The following is a 19513-nucleotide window of genomic DNA, read 5'->3' on the forward strand; positions in this document are numbered from 1 at the left end:
AGAGGTAGTCATAGCCCTAGGCCAGTCCAAAAACACTACCTATTTGTCCTATAATATACTTACAACATGTTAGAATGCCATTTTTTTGTTAGCTAACCATTATTATTAAAAAGGTCTTTTAATGGGACATAATTCTTGTTCCAACTTGGGAAGTTAGGAATGTCCTTCTTCTTCAACCCTGTAAAGAAGAAGCTACCCTTAGCAACTGCTGTACAAATGAAACCCTCACTACTTTCACAGTCCCAGCGACGACAAATTAACATCTTCTTGTGCTTAACTCCCCCCACCCTCCCATCCTTCCAATCTCTGGGGGGAGGGGAGGGGAGACAGCAGGCAGAAGAGAGGTTCCTCAGGCAGTGGCCGATCCTGGGGAAATGAGGCACAGACACCACAGCACTGTTTAATCAGGGATTTCATTAAGGTTAAATCTCTAGGAATGAGGAAGTCAGTTAGTGGGCACGAAGCCCATGAAGCCTCCTCAGATTTCGTAGTGAACCACAGGCTCAGGCTCTTTGGTGGGATCGCCGCCTCGTTCCAGGTACAGGTTATTATAAGGATACTGCTTTGGCCCCTAAGGAAAAAACACAGGTCAGCAAGAACATACATCAGCCAGTACCTGGCTACATCCCACTCTGAGTTTAATAGTCACGCATAGTAAATGGGTATGTGGTAGCCTCTGGTCAGACCCAGCTGGGCTAGAATGGCAGGAAGAGCACTCCTCTCCCTGCTCAGCCCAAGGCAGAGAGAAAGCCTAGACTGTAAGAGACGTGGCGCCTACACTGTGTGTGTGTGTGTGTGAGAGAGAGAGAGAGAGAGAGAGAGAGAGAGAGAGAGAATGAGAATGAGGGAGAGCACCAGGGAACGCTTTCTAAATGAGACGATGCATCCATCCATCCCACTCTCTCGGGGTCGAGACAGACTCAATCTCCTTTAAGTCACTCAGCCTCTAATGGTTCCACCACTAAAGTGGCCGAGCAAATGAGGCGTGCAGGAGCAGCAGTGAGGGAAGCACGGAGGAGACACGGCCGGGACGTGCTTTAGGGGCTGCTGGCTTTACCAACAAACAGCTGTCAGAGAACACAGCTCAAGGGGAGGAGAAAAGGGTGATGTGCTTACAGAACTGAAAAATGGAAGAGCCACACTGTGTTTCTTGCTCTCCTGAAGTGAAGTTAGTGCTCACACCAGCCCTGCGTGCACTCTCCAGCCTGGGGCCCCTGGGGCTTGGCAGGAAGGCTCGTGTCAGTGCACACAGACATACCAGCTACCATCAGGACATTGATTGTCTCTGCAAAGGTAGCACTGAGCAGCCAACTGCAAACACAGCAGCTTCCCTGCTTTCCGTTCCGTTCCTTACAATCTAGCCTGCAGTTCAGCGGTCGCCAACCAGTGGTCCGCGGACCACTGGTGGTCCGTGAGGTCAGAAAGGTTGGTGACCGCTGCTGCAGACTACTCCCAGATAATCGTCCTAAAAACCCAGCTTTCATTATGTTATTCTTCTGTTCAAAAACTCAACATGGCTTCCGGTTGCCTAGAGCAGCGGTTCTCAACCTGTGGGTTGCAACCCCTTTGGCGGTCAAACGACCCTTTCACAGGGGTTGTCTAAGACCATCCTGCATATCAGATATTTACGTTACGATTCATAACAGTAGTAATATTACAGTTATGAAGTAGCAACGAAAATAATGTTATGGTTGGGTCACAACATGAGGAACTGTATTTAAAGGGCCAGAAGGTTGAGAACCACTGGCCTAGAGGCAGACCAAGTCATCACTGTGTCCCCAAACCCTAGCAAGGTCTGGACTGGTACACAACAGGGGCTTCATAAGTATTTGTTGAAATAATGTGTTACTACACCATCAAGTCCAAATCCCTTAGCAATACAGTAAAAGCTGTCCAACGTAAACTGATCAGCTCACCTCACAATCATTTTTAACAGGGCAATTTCCACATCTGATTTCCCAGGACATCAGGATTACCTGGGGACTTGTTAAATATTGATTCTAGATTCCCACTATGGAACTACTGAATTAGGCTTTCCAGGAAGTGGAGCCCAGGAATCTGAGTTTTTAGCAGCTCTCAAGGTAACCAATGCAGCCAGTTATATAGGAATTATTTTATATGCCTGTGCCACTCCAGCTAACTCTCTCCTTGTCCTTCCGTTTTCTCTTGCCCCAAACGTTCTCTCCAACTTCTCCCTGCCACCCCAAGTGTATAATATTTTTTGCATCTAGTTTAACCCTTCTTAACAGCACCTCATATCCATTAGTACAAACATTCACTACGCACATATATATACAGAAAATCTATCAAATTCCTGTATTTGTTCAAATGTTGCTCATTTGAATTTTCTTATTATTCAAATTCAACTTCATTAAAGCTAGATAGTATTTTTTCTTTTACATTCTCCAAAATATAACTGTCTATGCTTATAGTAGACATTTAACTGCTTCCAATACCTCATAGGAGGTGCCCTTCACACCTTCAAAAAGGATAAGGCTTCAACTCCAGATTCCATGGCTCTACCTTAGAGTGAATCACTTGAGGAAATATAATTGGTAAGTACAGTCCCCAAATGGCAACTCTAGAGACTAGCTGGCTTCCATATTCTCTTTCCTCAGAGTCCTAAAGTGTTTTCTCACTCAGACTGATCCAAGATGTAGGACGGAGCAGTGCTCTGGTACTTGTGCCACGTCCATGTGCAAGGCCCTCCACAGGCGGTCCCTACTCCAGAGGCTGCATTCCCCCAGGAAGCAGGGCTAAGTAAATGTGCATAAGAATGCACTTTTCAGATACTCACCACTGGCTGGTAGGAGGGATACATCTCCCCCACCCAAAACATGAACAGCATGAAGGCCACGAAGCCGAAGAGGTGCTTACACATGACATCCCAAGAAACAGGTGTGGGGGACGTGTCCACACGGTTCCTGATATACATGTCTAGGTCCCAGTGAAGCTAAGGCAGAAAGACAGGTGAAGGTCACATACCACTCTTCCTACAAAGGCAGGCAGTCCAGAGTGGGCAGAGCCTGACACAGGGCTTGACAAAGGCATCCTACTGCCCTGAACAATATTCTGAGAGCCAAGTTTGAGATGCTGGTTTATGGGTAGTTTCCGTTGACCAGAGACAGCTCAATCATGGAAATATACAGAGCTTGTTAATATCCAGAAGTCACATTCCACATGCCACACAGGGAACATCAGATCTCAGATTCATGGACTTGGCTTCTTTGGGCAGTAAACCTTAGTGTTATTTGGACAGAGAAATGTTATTTGAACTATAAAAAATAAAAATAAAAAATCCCAGGAATACATTAGGGAGAAGGAAGAAAGGTTAAACGGGATATAGTTCTCTCACCGGTTCACCCCAGTTCAATCGCAGGTCTGAGTGGTCCCAGTCATACCATGGATCCCTCTCATGCTGTGAGCGGTCAGGGAGCTTTGGGTAGTCGCCATACCTGAGAGATAACAAGAGTTCTGGAAAGGGCTCTGAGCAACGTCTCTCAGATAATTCAGAGTATCCTCATCTCAAAGATAAGAAACCAACTGACAGAAATAACTGTCTTACCTAAGGACAGAGGAACTGACTTTCAAATCAAGATCTCAATTTTTAGTCACTAAGCAAAGAACTAACCAAAGAAGCCCAGATTGTAATGAAAAGTTCGTCAGCCCGACGGGTATGGCTCAGTGGTCGAGTGTTGACCTATGAACCAGGAGATCACAGTTGGATTCCCAGTCAGGGCACATGCCTGGGTTTCTGTCCCTATCCCCAGCGTGGGCGTGCGGGAGGCAGCCCATCAGTGGTTCTCTCTCATCACTGATGTTTCTATCTCTCTCTCCCCTTCCTTCCTCTCTGAAATCAATAAAAATATATATATTTTTAAAAAAGTTCAAATGAAACTCTGAAATATTATAATACCGTAAGCTTTTCTCACCTTCTTTCAACAAAAAGAAAAAAGTCCCATAATGTTATAATGCTAGGCCTGGAAGGCGTTATCAGTCACTCTGATTTCTTCATGAGCAGAAAATGAAACTGAAGTATGGGGTCTAAACCCGTGACTAATTGGAGTAAAAACAAAAAGGGTACAGATTAGAAAAGTATTATTTTCATAGCATTTTCCTCAACCGAGTTGGCATACATCTTCATGTTCCAAACACCTCATGGGACTTCTTGCCAAGTTAGGTTTTCCTCCAACCAATCCAGGTTCAACTTATACAGACGGCTGTCAAGGCTGCTCTTGTCCACAACACAATCAAAGACACAGGAAATGATGACAACTAGACATACGCTACAAAAAGCGATTGGAAAACAACAAGACGAATAGGAGCTGCTGAAATCACACTGCAAGAGTGATGCTAGGATAGAAAATGAGGGTGCTGGCAATCACTTCAGATAATTAACCCGAGAGATGTGAGATGCGCGGTAGCTATGAGGACAGGAGAGGAGGACGGAGTAGCATTAATTGGAGCAAGGGAATTGGCTATTTAATCTGCTCTGCAGTTGCTAGGATTTCCACAGCCCCAACGACAATGATAGCGGGTTTTTGTTTTTTTTTAAAGAGATATACACACATATAAGAGTACTCCATCTACGAATAAGGTTCTCAAGACAGGAGTCCAGGTCCAGCCCGGTCACGTGCCTGGATGACAGCACCTGAGCCCAGCAGATGCTCCATCCAAATGAAACCCTGCGCTCTGGATGGAGCCAAGGAAGATTCCCGCTATTCACGGGTCCTCGGGGAGCTATTACCACCTCGCTTCCTCATTTGAGGAAATAACCCGAGCCAAGGAGAAAATTGAAGTCCTCCCGGCTGCAGCTGCTCACCCCCACCCCCTCCCTCCTCCCTCCTCCCTCCACCGAGAAAAGCACCCACACCACTGACTCGGAGGGGTCACGGGAAGGCTGGGGGGCGGGGGAGAGGGTCAGAGTCGAGCCGCCCAACCCAGCCGCCTTCTCCCATCGCTACCCAAGTGCGCGCAGACCCCCTCTCTCTCACCCCATGCCATCATCCGGGTACGGCTCGTAGTCTTCCACCCGCAGGTTATACTTCTTGGCGGCGGCGGCCCGCTCTTCTGGGGTCCTGGGGTAGGGCCCCGGGAGCATGTCCTTGGTGATGTGGGAGGCTAGAGGGCAGGCAAGGGCAGGTCAGGGGGCACCCCGTTCCGCCTGCCTCCCCGCCGATTTCAAGCGGCAGCGGCAGCGGAGGCCGGAGCCCGAGTCTTCCAGGGACCAGCGAGACCCTCCACCCGCTCTTCTGGAAACGCGAGCTCCACCTCCGCCCCCAGCCCCGACACGGCCGCCGCGGTACCCACGATACCCACCTCCCCCCAAACACACCAACCCTCAGGCACCCCCTTCCCACACGGAGGCCTCGCCCTTTCTCGCGGACCTGTCCGTGCACCCAGCGGTACCACGGTCCGGCCTGCCCTTTGCAGCCATCGGACTGCCAGAACCCCCGCCCTGGCCGCCGCCATCTTGACCTTCTTGAGGTTTCACTCCGCACATGCGCAAAGGCCTGTCACGGCGGCTGAGCTGGGCCAAAAGGCGTGGAGGCGGCAGGTAGCGAAGACACGTCCTAAGGGTTCAACAAGGGTGGGGCGTGGAGGGTGTTGGGAAGCAGAGGCGGGATGTGCAGAGGGACAGAGGCTGAGAGGGAACGCTGGAAGGGGAGAAAACCAAGCAGGCCATTGCTTCCATATTTCAGATTGCTGTGCCTCTTTTTCTCCCCAAGTTACCTTAGACGCATCCAAGGATAATGAGGACTCAGGACCTGAGCATCTCATGTGGACAGCTGACCCCCTCCAGCAAGAGCAGCACAAGTGAAGTGAGCCCGGGTTCATCTCTGACGGCTTGCCTTTTCCTCTCCTTTACTGGCACTTGCTCCATCCATCCCCAAACGTGATCATTCTTCAAATTCAGCCCTTGGTCCTACTTGTTTTTGTTGTTTTCCAAATTGGTGGGTATCTTTCAGCTGATGTGCGGTGCAACAGGTAAATCGGCCTCGAATTGGTTCCCCATTTTCAGTCCTGTTAACTTAGGATTGTCCCAGTCACCTCTACCCAACAAATGTAAAACCAATGCTATCACCAGAGGCAGCTTTTAGGAGCCCGCATAAAGGCTCAGATTTGTCAAGATTTAGATAATTACATTACTGACACAATTAACAAGCATTAGAAGAATGGGGAGGGAAGGCATTATTATATTTGCATATGAATATGTTTTCATTTTATTTAAACAAGTGGAATTTGCATAGTTTACACCAAGCATGTCAAACTCAAAGGCTAACACAGGCCAACTAAACAAGGTTTAAGTTTATGTGGGCCACAAAAAAACAAAAGCTTCAATTTTCATAGAAACGTAGGTTTATTTCAATAGAGACATGCTGAATACAAAGGGCTGAAATAAATGAGTAATCATTAACATAAAATAATAAATCATTTTAATAAAAATTAATATTTTTTCTTGAACATTAACTTACCAGACACTGAATAACTGCACCAATTAATAAGCATAACGCAAATAAACCTATTTTTCTTGTTCTCCGAAAGCAAAATATTTCTTGTTGTGCACACTAAACAGGTCAGTCCAAGACTAATGACGTGGCAATTGGCTGCTAAAACATTCTCTGCTAGTATTAGTGGAGAGAAATGGTGCACCTGCACATAAGGCGCATAAGGGAAATGAATGCAACACTAATATAGTAATCAGTCATTAGTGAACCTTGTAGTTCATTATTAAAAATTATGTAAACACGAATATTGTAAAAATTAAGTTATGAAATTTTTATGGCCCTCGGGCCGCGAGTTTGACATGCTTGGTTTACACAGTGTAAATATGCACATATTTTCAGAAACTTTTAGGGTGATCACTGTTTTGGAGCAGAATTCATTATTATAGACATTCTCATATATCAGAGTAATAAAAACTGATATATACTATTTGGTATATAAATTTTGGAAAGGACTACATCACAGCAACTTGCCCTTCCTATATAATAAAGCCTAATATGCAAATCGACTGAACAGCCGAATGATGCGCACTGACCACCAGGGGGCAGATGCTCAACACAGGAGCTGCCCCCAACCCGCAGGCTCCAGGCCAGCCAAGGTGGGTGGGGGGGGGGGCGCCCTGCTGGTCACCCCCTAGACCTGCCAGGCCTAGGGACCCTACCTGTGCACAAATTTTGTGCAACGGGCCTCTAGTCCTATATAATAAAACCCTAATATGGAAATTGACTGAACAGCAGAACAACCTGTTACTATGACACACACTAACCACCAGGGGCAGACGCTCAATGCAGGAGCTGCCTCCTGGTGGTCAGTGCACTCCCTCAGGAGGAGCTCCGCTCAGCCAGAAGCCGAGCTCATGGCTGGCAAACACATTAGGGGTGGCGGGAGCCTCTCCCACCTCTGCGGCAGCGCTAAGGACCCCTTGGGGGACGTCTGCTGAGGGGTTCCGAATTGTGAAAGGGCTCAGGCCCGGCTGAGGGAACGCCTCCTCCCTCCTAGTGCATGAATGTCGTGCACCGGGCCTCTAGTTAGTAAATAAGCATCAGTAGTTGATGTTCAGGATAATTGGACACCATCTGTAGTCAATTGATCCAATTTGGGTCAAAAAACAGAGTTGGTCTAATTTATTTTTAAGATTTAATTTAAATACCATAAATTCCCCCTTTTAAAGTATATAATAAAGTTACTTTTTAGTATATTTACAAAGTTGTGCAATTATCACCACTAACTCTAAAAAATTTTATCACCCCAAAAGGAAATCCCATACCATTAGCACATCCTGCCGCCCCCCCCGCCCCCCCCCCCCACCCCGCCACAACTACTAATCTATTCTCTGCCTCTGTGGATTTGCCTATTCTGGACATTTTGTATAAATGGAATCATAATATGTGGCCTTTTGTGTCACATTTCATTTATAATGTTTTCCAGGTTTGTCCATGTTGTAGCATGTGTCAGTTCTTCATTCATTTTTATGGCTAAATAATACTTCATTATATGAATATATAACATTTTGTTTATACATTCATCAGTTGATGGGTATTTGGATTATTTCTACTTTTGACTATGATGAATATGAAAGGGCGAGGGCTATGCCCTCTATCTTACCCTGGATCCTCCATGTTGGGGCGGAGGCCATGTGCTCGGAGGAGTGCCTTCTTCCCGGAGGTCCAGGCCTCTCCTGGCCACGCCTGGGATTTCTTTGAACTAACCAATGGCAAGCAAGGGATGTGCGCGCCATAGAGATGACCACATCCTGTGTAACAAGACCCGACTTGGCGCCTGGCCAATTGGAGGGCCCACAGTCAGCTCCCCTCCCCTCACTATTAAAAGCCCTGATTTTCTTGTGAGTAGCACTCGGTTTCCGGTCGCTGCGTCGACTGGAGGCCCGGGTCGGGTTAGCTAACTCAATAAAGGACCTTCTGCTTTTGCATCGGACTGGCTCCCTGGCGTGGTTTCTTGGGGATCTTGAATTCTGGGCATAACAGAATAATGTTTCTGTTAACATTCTTGTATAAGTTTTTGTGTGAATGTATGTTTTCAGTTCTCTTGTAGTATTAGTAAAATGTCTGGGTCATAGGGTAACTCTATGTTTAATTTCTGCAGAACTACAAAACTATTTTTCAAAGAAGCACTATTTTATATGTCTGCTAGCAATATATGAGGGTTCTAATTTCTCCAAATTTTCAACACTTGTCACTGTCTGTCTTTTTTATTATCACTATCCTAGTGGATATGAATTGTATCTCATTGTAGTGTGTATTTTTTTATTCCTTTCCCAAGGGTTTGTTTTATTGATTTTTAGAGAGGGAAAGAGAGAAACATTGATTCGTTGCTTCCTGGACGTGCCTTTCTCAACTCCTAGAATCTGTCATTCTCTGCCACATATAGTTTGTTTCTTAAAGGCCAACAGCACATCATCTGTACCTTCAAATCTCTCTAACTTCTGTCTCTGCCTTCTAGACTCAGATTTAAAGAGCTAGAATGACTAGGTCAGGCCAACTGAGGGTAAATCTCCCCTTTGCTGAACTCAAAGTGAACTGATTAGGGACATTAATTATATTTTTGCTATATAACCTCATTGCCAGAGTGATAGCCTATCATAGTCATAAGTCCTGTTCTTCTTCAAGGGGAGAGACTTATTATATAGGGCATGTAACCCATGGGATGGAAATCTTTGGATCTATCTTAGAATTTGACCTCCAACAGCCAGCCATAAGAACTAAGTAAGTAATAGATGTCATTGATAGGGCCTTTAATAATCAATATAAATTGTTTGAATATGTGGGATGCTCATGCTTGACTATAACATTGGTCTCATAGCAAAAATACCTTCAAGTAGGAGAGATGGTGATACAAGTAGAAAAATCAAATGATGCCAAACAAACAAACAAACAAACAAGCAACCCCGTCTGTGCTTTTAAAAGAATTCAACTTGCCATATATCTTTTGCAAAGGCCTTCAAAGCAACCTTTGCCCACATCCTGCACCCCCCGCCCCCCCATCCTTCCCTCTCCACAGCATCTATCAATCTGACAACTGCTTTTCCTTCTGACTTCCTTAGGTAGGTCTATCATTTGCTTTTCTCCTCGCTAAACTTGCCTCCTTCTTTGCCTGTTGTGTAGGCCTGGGCACACTGAGGCAGCAATAGTCTTTTGTGAATTGGTTAACCGGGTTAGCAACGCTCATCAGTGGGACTCACGTCTAGCCCAGGTCTTCAGGGGCGGAGCCTAGTTTGTAGCGCTGTTGGTCACCAATAGGAGGCGCTCCCCCACGTCTTGGCTCCGCGTTTTTGTTTTTGTTTTTGTGCTTCAGGGCCGCTCTTTCTCGCAGCCCATCTCTATGGTTTCCGTTGTGTTTTCTCCGGAATAGGCGGAGCTTCCGGTTCCGGCGGGGCCGTCCCTAGCGGCGGAAATGGCGGCTACAGCGGCGGAGGCCGCGGCCTCAGGCTCTGGAGGACCCCGGGAAGAGGCTGAGGCCCCCGGCCCCGCCTGGAATGAGTCCCAGCTGCGAAGTTACAGCTTCCCGACGCGGCCCATCCCGCGTCTGAGCCAGAGCGACCCCCGGGCGGAGGAGTTCATCGAGAATGAGGTAGGGGGCGGGGCCGTGTCCCCTGCCGGGGCGGGGGAGGGAGCAGGTTGGGAGGAGAGGTCAAAGGCGGGCGACGACGGAGGTGGGACCCGGCGGGGCGGTGGACTGGGGCCTGAGGGGCGCTGGAGAGGGCGGCCAGGAGAAGCGGGACTTGAGGGGTTCGTGTTGGCTAGCAGACGGGGTTCCTCGGAAGTTGGGAAGTAGCTGGAATGACGGAACCAGAGCCCACCAGTCCTCGGGGTGACTTCCTTTGCGCTGCTTCACCTGATGTTCTCCCTCAGGAGCCTGTGGTGCTGACCGACACGAATCTCGTGTATCCCGCCCTGAAATGGGACCTGGACTACCTGCAAGAGAACATTGGCCACGGAGACTTCTCCGTGTACAGCGCCAGCACCCACAAGTTCCTGTACTACGACGAGAAGAAGATGGCCAATTTCCAGAACTTCAAGCCAAGGTCCAACCGGGAGGAGATGAAGTTCCATGAGTTTGTTGAGAAGCTGCAGGACATCCAGCAGCGGGGCGGCGGGGAGAGGTACGGCCCCGGGGGTGGGTTTCCGTCGGCCCGGAGGCGCGCGTGTGAGGAGCCGGCGGAGAGGAGCCGGGTGCGTTCTCAGTGGAGGGATGAGAGGGGGGCGACCCGTGCGCTGTGGTTCCCTAGTTCTTTGTCAGCTTCGTGAAGTGAGGGTCACCGCTGCCTGCCAGGGTCCGGTAGGCGAACAAAAATGAAGTCGTTTGGGTGAAAACCACCGGGAGGCGAAATGTATACACCCCCGTGCCAAGTCAGGAGTCGCGGCTTGACTTGTATCCATTTGGGAGTTCCGTTTCAGGATTGCCAGATATTCAGGCTTTTCAAGAGAAGCCAGAAATCGAGGATTTTTACTTAAGATCTTTTTACTTAAATGTGCACGGCTGGTTCACATTTTTAAAGACGCTGCGAGGAGCCGAACAGAATTGTCCGTTGTTGGATTTGGCCTTGAGATTACCCGTTTGCAGGCTAATGGCCGGGGATAGTTAAGGCCGAAGGGTTACATAAATGCTGAGATTCTGGGGTGAAGGATATTAGGGTCCTCTGGCTTTGGGGAGGGCAGACGAGGTTGGGGGAGGGGCGGGTATTGATGTGCCAGGTGGTGCTGGCAATAGCAAGGGCACCACACACAGAAGTGTTTCTTTCTTTCTGCTTTCACGCCTGTGTAGGAGGACAGCCTCTTGGGCAGGTCCCAGACAGCATTGCGTCTGGGGCACTGCTTTCACTACGCTCATGGCCAACGACCCTCTGCACCTCACCTTGGTGCCCCCGTCTTAACCTTCCTGCCTCAGTTCTCTTTCTTACTTCCTGTTAGCAGTATGTGGCCGAGTGAATGAATTTGAAATATCTTTTTTCCATCTTCCTGACACTTAGCAGTTACACAATGAGAGGACTTTGATTGACTAAAAGAGTTTCCAGAGTCTCAACTATGATTGATGTGTTATTTTTGTCTTATAAAGCCTGATTGAGTTGAGTTGTCTTATGCATGAATTTCCTCAAAATTAACAGCATGTACATGTGAGGGCATACGCATAGACACATCCAACCTTCAGATTGAGAGCTATTTAAATGGCGCTGGTGGAGTGTAATTCCATTTAATGAACATACGGACTAGACTAAGCATGAGATAAAACACAAGAATCCCCTGGTTCCTCATTCACTTTAAGTTTCTTATCCTATAGTGAGAGCATTTCCCCCTCCCTAAGTATGAGCTGTGAGTGTAGTCTCTTCTTTATGGGGGACTCAAGGAAAAATTTTCCTATGAGCAAGTTTTACCCTACCTGCTGACTTGAGCGTCAACCGACTCCACTGCATAATTGTACAGGTTGTGATTCTGGGATGAAGGCTATTAACATCCTCTTGAGCTCTTTTGATATTTACTCTTTAGGTATAATGGAAAATGTTTAGATTCATGTTTCATGAATGGTCCTGCCTCTTTTAAAGTTACTTGTAAAATTTTTGTATGTGTATGTATATTATAATCTCTGGGAAGAGTCCAAAGGTTGCATTTGAGTCATGTCCCCAAAAAGGTAGCTAATGTTTCTAGTTTACTGAGATTTCTAGTTAAAGTGGCCTTAAACATCATGCTTCTAGGGCTAGGCACTGATAGCTTTGAGCCTTTTGAAGTAACATTCTCAGGACCAGGAAAGGACTGCTTCTGTACTCACCTTCCAGCTTGTCCCCTTATTAATGTGTCTTGTGGGCTTGATTACGTGTGTCTGGGTTTTCATATACCTTAAGTAACTTCTGATCTTCCTTAGGGGTGTTAGGAGCCTTGGGCCTGATGAGGCATCTTCCTTCAGATGTAGAAAGCTGCTACAGAGAGGTGGCTGAATCAGTTAAGATAAACTAGGCTTCAAGCCAGAGCTCCGCAACTTTATTTCTCACTCACACTACATGTTCATCACAGGTCACCTGGAGTAGGCTGTGCTCTTTTTTGAGAAATATGAAACGCTTTACAAATCTGTGTGTCATCCTTGTGCAGGGGCATGCTAATCTTCTCTGTATCGTTCCAGTTGTAGTGTACGTGCTGCCTAAGTGAACAGAGGAGGAAGCTCTGCTCTTACATCATCATTTTCGCTTCAGGGCCTGGATTGGCCCAGTAGCTTCTATCTGAAACTTTGCAGTTGCTGTTGCAGAGAGAAAAGATGTGGTGGTAGTGTGTGCTGGTTCTTAAAATTACAGTTTGGAAGCAACACAAGTCACTTCTGTGGACATTTCCTTGGCCAAAGCAAATTAAATGATCAAAGCAAGTTAAATGGCTTCAAAGGGGTACAGAAGAATAACGCTCCCGCAGGGAAGGAACTGGCTCTTGGTGAACAGTTATATGATTTGTTACGATGGCCATTGAGGGCCAAAGGGATGCCTTGGGCCCTGAGAATCTCTGGAACAAGGGTGATTCATCATTGTAGGCTCTGGATAGACTTTGAGGAATCTATGAAAGAAATTGTATGAAAGTTCTGTGTATGTGCATTTTTCTGGGGAACCTTCCTTGGATTCGTAAAGGATTTATGCTGTGACCCAGAAAAACTTAATCACTTCTTTAAAGTAAGAAATTTGGTGTCCGAAGAAGGATAGTTAAGGATTTAGTTCTGTGAGAATCCATGTTGGTTAAGATTCACATGATAGTGGTTGTTCTCTGTGGGCGATGATATTGTGGGTTTAGCTTAGATTTCCAGCTGTGGGGAGGCCATGCCAAGGGACTGTGTGTACATGCACTAATGGGATCTTCTTCTTGGGGAACATAGGTTGTATCTACAGCAAACACTCAATGACACTGTGGGCAGGAAGATTGTCATGGACTTCTTGGGTTTTAACTGGAACTGGATTAATAAGCAACAGGGAAAGCGTGGCTGGGGGCAGCTGACCTCCAATCTGCTGCTCATCGGCATGGAAGGTAAGAAATCTTTCAGAAAGCAGCATAGCTTGGAGTCATTCAAACCCGGTTCCTAATCCTGTGTCCACTATTTATTCCCTCCTTGACTTTGAACAAGTCACTTAACTTCTGAAGCCTCAGCCACCTCATCTGCAAAAGGACCATGATAGTATTTTATAAGTAGCTGTGAAGGTGAAATAAGATAATTTATGTTGTTTTTAAGATAGTTTCATGCACTCTAAAAAGTTTTCCCTTCCTTAGTTATTGTGTGAATGTGTATACTCAGATATTAGGGATCTCTGCAGTATTGCTTTTCTCTATTGGATCTGTTTGTATTCAAAAGATTTTTATCCCAGTAGAAGAGGGAATGTATTTTTCCAATATAAGCTGAACCTTAACTTTTGAACAAATAATACATTCATGGGGTTAAATTCAAAAGGTATAAGTAGATATGTAGTGATAAATCTCTCTTCCACACCCAGTTTCTCTCCCTGGAAGCACCACATGTTATTAGTAGACTGTGTATCCTGCTAGAGAATTTTATGTACACACAAGCAAATATGTGAATGTTCTTTTGTGTGTGTGTGTTTTGTTTTTCTTTTGAATAAAATGAGAAGCCTTTAAATTCCAGTCAGAAAAAGGAAAGCTACTTATCTCATTCTTATTATTTCCAGCACTAGCTTGGTGTCAGGCTCATACTAAATAAATGGTGAATAAATTGGGTTGAACAAGGAAGCATTGTTGTTCACTGCTGGACTCAGATCTCTCCACCCTTTGATTATCCTTTCTTCAGATTTAGGCGCAGTTGATGGATTGACTTTTAACCTGTCCCTTGGAAACCAAGTCTTGGTTGACCTGTCAGGAGCCAGTTCTAGTCTACTTGACTCTGCATTTTTTTTTTCTTTTAAATATATTTTTGTTAATTTCAGGGAGAGGAGAAAAAGATAGAATATTAGTGATGATAGAGAATCATTGATCGGCTGCCCCCTGCACACCCTACACTGGGGATTGAGCCCACAACCTGGGCATGTGTGCCCTGACCAGGAATCAAACAGATCTCATGGGTCGACGCTCAACCACTGAGCCACATCAGCTGGTTTTTTTTGACTCTGCATTTTTCTGTTGCCTTGTCCTCTGGTAGAGTGTAGGCAAGTGGATTTGTCGGGTAGAGTTGAGAGAGCAGACCCCCTTTGGGGATGCCAGGGACTCTCAGCATTTAAGAAGGCAGCTATCTTGACCCACCCAGGTAGACCTGGAGAATGCCTTCTACACTCCAGGCCCTGCAGGGGCCCTTAAGTTTTTAAGGATAAACAACATACGTGGGCCCAGTTATAATGAGTAGATAGAGCACATACTAGGGCAGAACTAATTCAAGGTGGCATTTAAAATAATTTGCTTTATTCAAGTTGAATAGCTCTCTTTTAGGCATCTGATTCGTACCCCTATGAGAATCAACATCCCCAGTGTTGCGCTAAGAAGTGTTGCACCTCACAGGTGTGTTGACGTTTGCCCTCCAAAAGGGCTACTCAGTCACACTCTCCCGGGAATATGTTCGGCCCTTTCCGTTTCCCTCTTTTTTTTCCCCCACAGGTGTGTATCTGCTAAACTCTAAGCACTCAGCTAAGCCACCTCTGAATTCCTGACCTATAGGAAACTCTAGGGTTCCCATGAGACTGCAACCAGGGGAGCAGTGGGCAGCTGCAGCTCGTCCTGGGCTAACCCCCAGAACCTGTCTGCTTCTCTCTGATTCTCCAGTGAGCTGACAGCAGCTATGCCTTGGCTCATTTCTTTCCCATAAGGTTTCTAGAGAGCCAAAGCATCCCTGCCTAGTCTCTCTCCTGTTGCTTCTTCTCTCGTAGGCCCTTCTTTGTCTCACTGTCCCCAGCTTTAATAAACGTATTCTCAAAATAAAGAATAAAAAACGAGCTACCCAAAGCAAGTATGTATTCATGCAACTTAAAATGACTAGTGAACTCCATCAAAGAAGATCATGCAGATCAAAGAAGGGCATTGTTGATACCAGTCATTTCATTTGTTTCTAACTCTTGTTTTACTGCCCTTGAATTCTTACCATGGTCAAGAAGCGTATAAGTATATCTAATATATTACTTTGTTAGACTTGTGAGTATGATTTTAATGTGCTATTGCTTCCAGTAAGGGCAACAGCCATCATTTAAGAAAGTCTACTTTGCTAATTAATGTTGAATCCTTATTGCTGGACTTATTACTGATTAAAAGTGTAACACCACCCTGGCCGGTGTGGTTCAGTTGTTTGAGCATGGTCCCATGCACCAAAAAGTTACTGGTTTGATTCCCGGTGGTTTGATTCTCCGTGGTTTGATTCTCGGTTAGGACTGATGCCAGGATTGCCTGCTCCATCCCTGGTAGGAGGTGTGCAGGAGGCAGCCGATTGATGTTTTGTTCTCACATCTGTTTTTCTTTCACTCTCCTTATCCCTTCCTCTTCAAAAATCAATAAAAAAAAATTTAAAAAAAAATACCTCCTCAAATATATATATATTTTAAAAAGCGTAACACCTAATTTGCTGAGATTTTAATTGTCATCTCCCTGATTCTGCCTGATTTTTTTATTAGGAAGCCTTAGCTGAGTGGGCAGGCTGGTTTCTCTCCAGCACTGGGCCCTGTGTTCCAGCCTGTGAAATAGAGGCACTGCTCTGAATAAGAAAATGTCTTTCTTCTTCCAGGAAATGTGACACCTGCTCACTATGATGAACAGCAGAACTTCTTTGCTCAGATAAAGGGCTACAAGCGATGCATTTTATTCCCTCCGGATCAGTTTGAGTGCCTCTACCCATATCCTGTTCATCATCCGTGTGACAGACAGAGCCAGGTGAGCTCCTGATCTGAGGAAGGTACAGAACTCCTTGGGGATCCAAGGTTGGCATGACTTTCCCCTTCCTTGTGGTGGTATGCTAGGTTTGGACAAACTCAGAGGATAATTTCACAGTGTAGCTCATACAGGGTGGGGCAAAAGTAGGTTTACAGTTGTTCATATGGAAAATAATACAGTAATTAATTAGTAATACAGGAATAAACTGTTTCACATACAACTCTAAACCTCCTTTTGTCCCACCCTGTATATTTCAGGCCTCTGTGGCAGTCCCACATGCTTATAAATACAAACAGCCCTGTGGAGCTAATTCTGGAGGGCAGACCCTACGGTTGATGCTGATGGAGTCAGGTCACCACCCTGTTTGATTGGATTAATAGTTCATGGAACAAAATGTGTTTATGTCTCTATTGGATTTAATAACTGTTTTGTCATGGATGCTCTCACTTTTTGATAAAAAGGAGGACGAATAGAGTTGAGATAATGTCACTTAATGTCTTTTCTGGATCCAAGTGAGGTATATGGTTTACTTTGTGGCCAAACAAAGCTTAAATTGAAAGCTGCCTAGTTACTTCATGTAGGAATTTTGACTGGTTAGAAAGTGTGTCTGGGAGAAAGTTCCTGAAGGTTTGAGTGAAGGATGAGTCCTCATTCTTCATATCTGCAGGCCATGAGTAGGTTTTCTGACCTGCAAGCTGTGATGTTTGGCTTCTGACCTCAGGAGCCCTGAAGCCGAGGATTCTTTACCGCTCAGTATTGAGTGTGGCCTCTCTACATCGTCCTCTGAGAAACTCTGTGTATTTTTAACGTATGCTGTGTTTTCTGCTGGATATAAATTTTAAGTCTTTTGTTTTTAAGGCATCTTTGTAGACTACCAGAGTAACTTTCACATAGTCCTTAATGATAAAAATTTGGTGATCGACTGATTTTTTTTTCTTTCTCTTGAACCTCTCAGGTGGACTTTGACAATCCTGACTACGAGAGGTTCCCCAATTTCCAGAACGTGGTTGGTTACGAAACAGTGGTTGGTCCTGGTGATGTTCTTTACATCCCAATGTACTGGTGAGGAGGGGGCTAGGACTGAGGACTTCTTGGGAGCTTCCTTTTCCATTCCCTGAAAAGCCTCATCTGTGTCCCTTGAGTTGTGACAGGATTGGTCTAATGTGATCTACAGGAAGGCTGGCATATCCAGATGTGAGCATCCTGAACGTGGGGGAGATCACAGCCCTATCTCTAGCCCCATGGTGTGTGTGAGAGGATGAGCACAAAGATCCTGTATTTTTATTTCTCTTCGCTGGACTCCTCCTAGTTTCCCATCCCTTCCTCTGAAAAGTATTGGTGGTAAACAGGAGCCTGTTTATTTTCTTGCAGGTGGCATCACATAGAGTCATTACTAAATGGGGGGATTACCATCACTGTGAACTTCTGGTATAAGGTGAATATGGGTTTTTTCTTAGATGGGGCTGGGGTGAGGTAGGTGTAATACATTATTTGGGGGTAGAGTGGGGAGGTTGGCTATTTCTGGAGTGATCCCAGGTCTTTGGGGAGATGAAGAGGAATGGGCTTGAACAGTATTTCTTAGAAGGGAGGATGGTGTCTAGGAATGGTGGGTGACACTGAAGCTTTCTGCTAAAGACATTTCCTGAGCTGCTGCTTCCTTTGCAGGGGGCCCCCACCCCTAAGAGAATTGAATATCCTCTCAAAGCCCATCAGAAAGTGGCCATAATGAGAAACATTGAGAAGATGCTTGGAGAGGCCTTGGGGAACCCACAAGAGGTATGTGGCTGCCCCAAGGTGGCACTCCTGTGGTTCGGTGGCAGTGATCAGGGAAAGTCAGGATTGGTGTCACAATCTCCATAGCTCCTCTGTTTCATATCTGTTATCCTCTCCATAGAGGTTATGGGTATGTTCAGAAAAGCCTTGTTTTCTGCTGAGAGCTGGGCCTGACTGGCGGATCAATTATAATCTGTTCCATGCTAGTAGTAATGTTCCCCGTGGGGCTTGTGTGCCAGCTGGGACCCCTGAGGGGATTCTTCTGGAACAGGAAGTGAGCAGTAAAGCATCTCCTCACACTCTCCCAGCTGTGCCAAGGCTCTTCTAGGTTGAGACCTGCTTCCCACATAGGTGTGCCAGTGGCTCATCGGGCAAATGGGGGAGGTTTGTGTTCGTAACACTCTAGCCTCCATCCTGTGGGTATCCTCAGCATCCAAAGGACCTGTGGGGTTTTGAGATGGCATTACCCTCGATTGCAGGTGATCTTTTCAGTATATAAAGGCATGTAACATTCTTAAGGCACGTTAAAGAAACATGCAAACACTCTTAGGTATTTGAGGAGTATTATTCCTCTGACCTTCTGTCTGTTGTTTGATGCTGCTTGCAAATACAGGGTATTGTGAGAGGGAAGATAATACAAGGTGAGCACAAAGAAAATAGCCATGCCCCCGAACACTGGGTTGACCTTCAGGAAGAGAGTTGGTTAGAGGGCTTACAAGATTGAATGAAAGCTTTCTCCCTCCCCTTGGCTAGACATTGAATGTCTCTAGACACATGCCTGTCCGGCTCCAGGGTCTGGGAACAGGCAGTTCTAACTGGCTCCTCATGTCTTTTTGCAGGTGGGGCCCTTGTTGAACACAATGATCAAGGGCCGATACAACTAGCCTGCCAGGAGTCGAGGCCTCCTGCCAGGTGACTGCTAGCTCATCCACACCGCTTCATTGATGAGGACAGGAGACTCCAAGCACTAGTATTGCACGAAGCACTTAATGGACTGGACTCTTGCCATGGCCCTGGAGGCAGGTGTTTGGGTCAGGGCAGGGTGGTTGGCGAGCCACTCCCATTTGGAGGGACTTGGTGCCCTTGCCTCTGTGCCCCAGCACCTTCTCTCCCTGCCCCCCTAAAGTTCTGCATTCAGTGTGTGGAGTTCCAGCTTCTGGTTTTCATCATGTCTGTGTGTGTCAGTCTGTCAACCTTGGGATGTGTGTATGCGTGTGTGTGCATGCACACCCATGTGTGTCTCTGTTCCTTGCGCCCTTCTGGATCAGGACCCCACTCTGGCCCAGACCTATCTCCTGCAACCTCCGTGCCTCAGCCTGAGATAGAGGAGATGCTCTTGGATGCCCGCTACATCAGGCTACAGGGCCAGAGCTGTCCTGATGTTTAGGTCGGTC

General features: G+C 46.3%; 2 protein-coding genes across 3 annotated transcripts; one reads left to right on the top strand and one right to left on the bottom strand.

The window, feature by feature from the left end:
• Positions 1 to 394: 394 nt before the first annotated feature.
• On the bottom strand, positions 395 to 9848 carry NDUFB8 (NADH:ubiquinone oxidoreductase subunit B8). Of its 2 annotated transcripts, XM_081105423.1 has the most exons (7): positions 9707 to 9833; positions 5734 to 6024; positions 5388 to 5657; positions 4995 to 5121; positions 3356 to 3455; positions 2798 to 2953; positions 395 to 571 (listed from the first exon to the last, which is right to left on the bottom strand). In XM_081105423.1, the coding sequence occupies exons 3-7, from the start codon at positions 5470 to 5472 to the stop codon at positions 479 to 481; spliced, it is 561 nt and encodes a 186-aa protein (XP_080961549.1). In that variant the 5' UTR covers positions 5473 to 5657; positions 5734 to 6024; positions 9707 to 9833; the 3' UTR covers positions 395 to 478. The 2 variants fall into 2 exon arrangements, with proteins under 2 accessions (XP_080961549.1, XP_080961550.1); XM_081105424.1 differs by having other exon boundaries at positions 5388 to 6024; positions 9707 to 9848.
• Positions 9849 to 9896: 48 nt separating this feature from the next.
• On the top strand, positions 9897 to 19259 carry HIF1AN (hypoxia inducible factor 1 subunit alpha inhibitor). Its single transcript, XM_081104615.1, has 8 exons — positions 9897 to 10095; positions 10377 to 10627; positions 13369 to 13517; positions 16201 to 16346; positions 17302 to 17408; positions 17718 to 17781; positions 18012 to 18122; positions 18959 to 19259. Exons 1-8 carry the CDS (start codon positions 9919 to 9921, stop codon positions 19001 to 19003), a joined length of 1050 nt encoding a protein of 349 aa, XP_080960741.1. The 5' UTR covers positions 9897 to 9918; the 3' UTR covers positions 19004 to 19259.
• The last annotated feature ends 254 nt before the right edge of the window (positions 19260 to 19513 follow it).

The sequence above is a fragment of the Myotis nattereri genome (genome assembly GCF_964212035.1).
Source record: "Myotis nattereri genome assembly, chromosome: 13".
Classification (NCBI taxonomy): domain Eukaryota; kingdom Metazoa; phylum Chordata; class Mammalia; order Chiroptera; family Vespertilionidae; genus Myotis; species Myotis nattereri.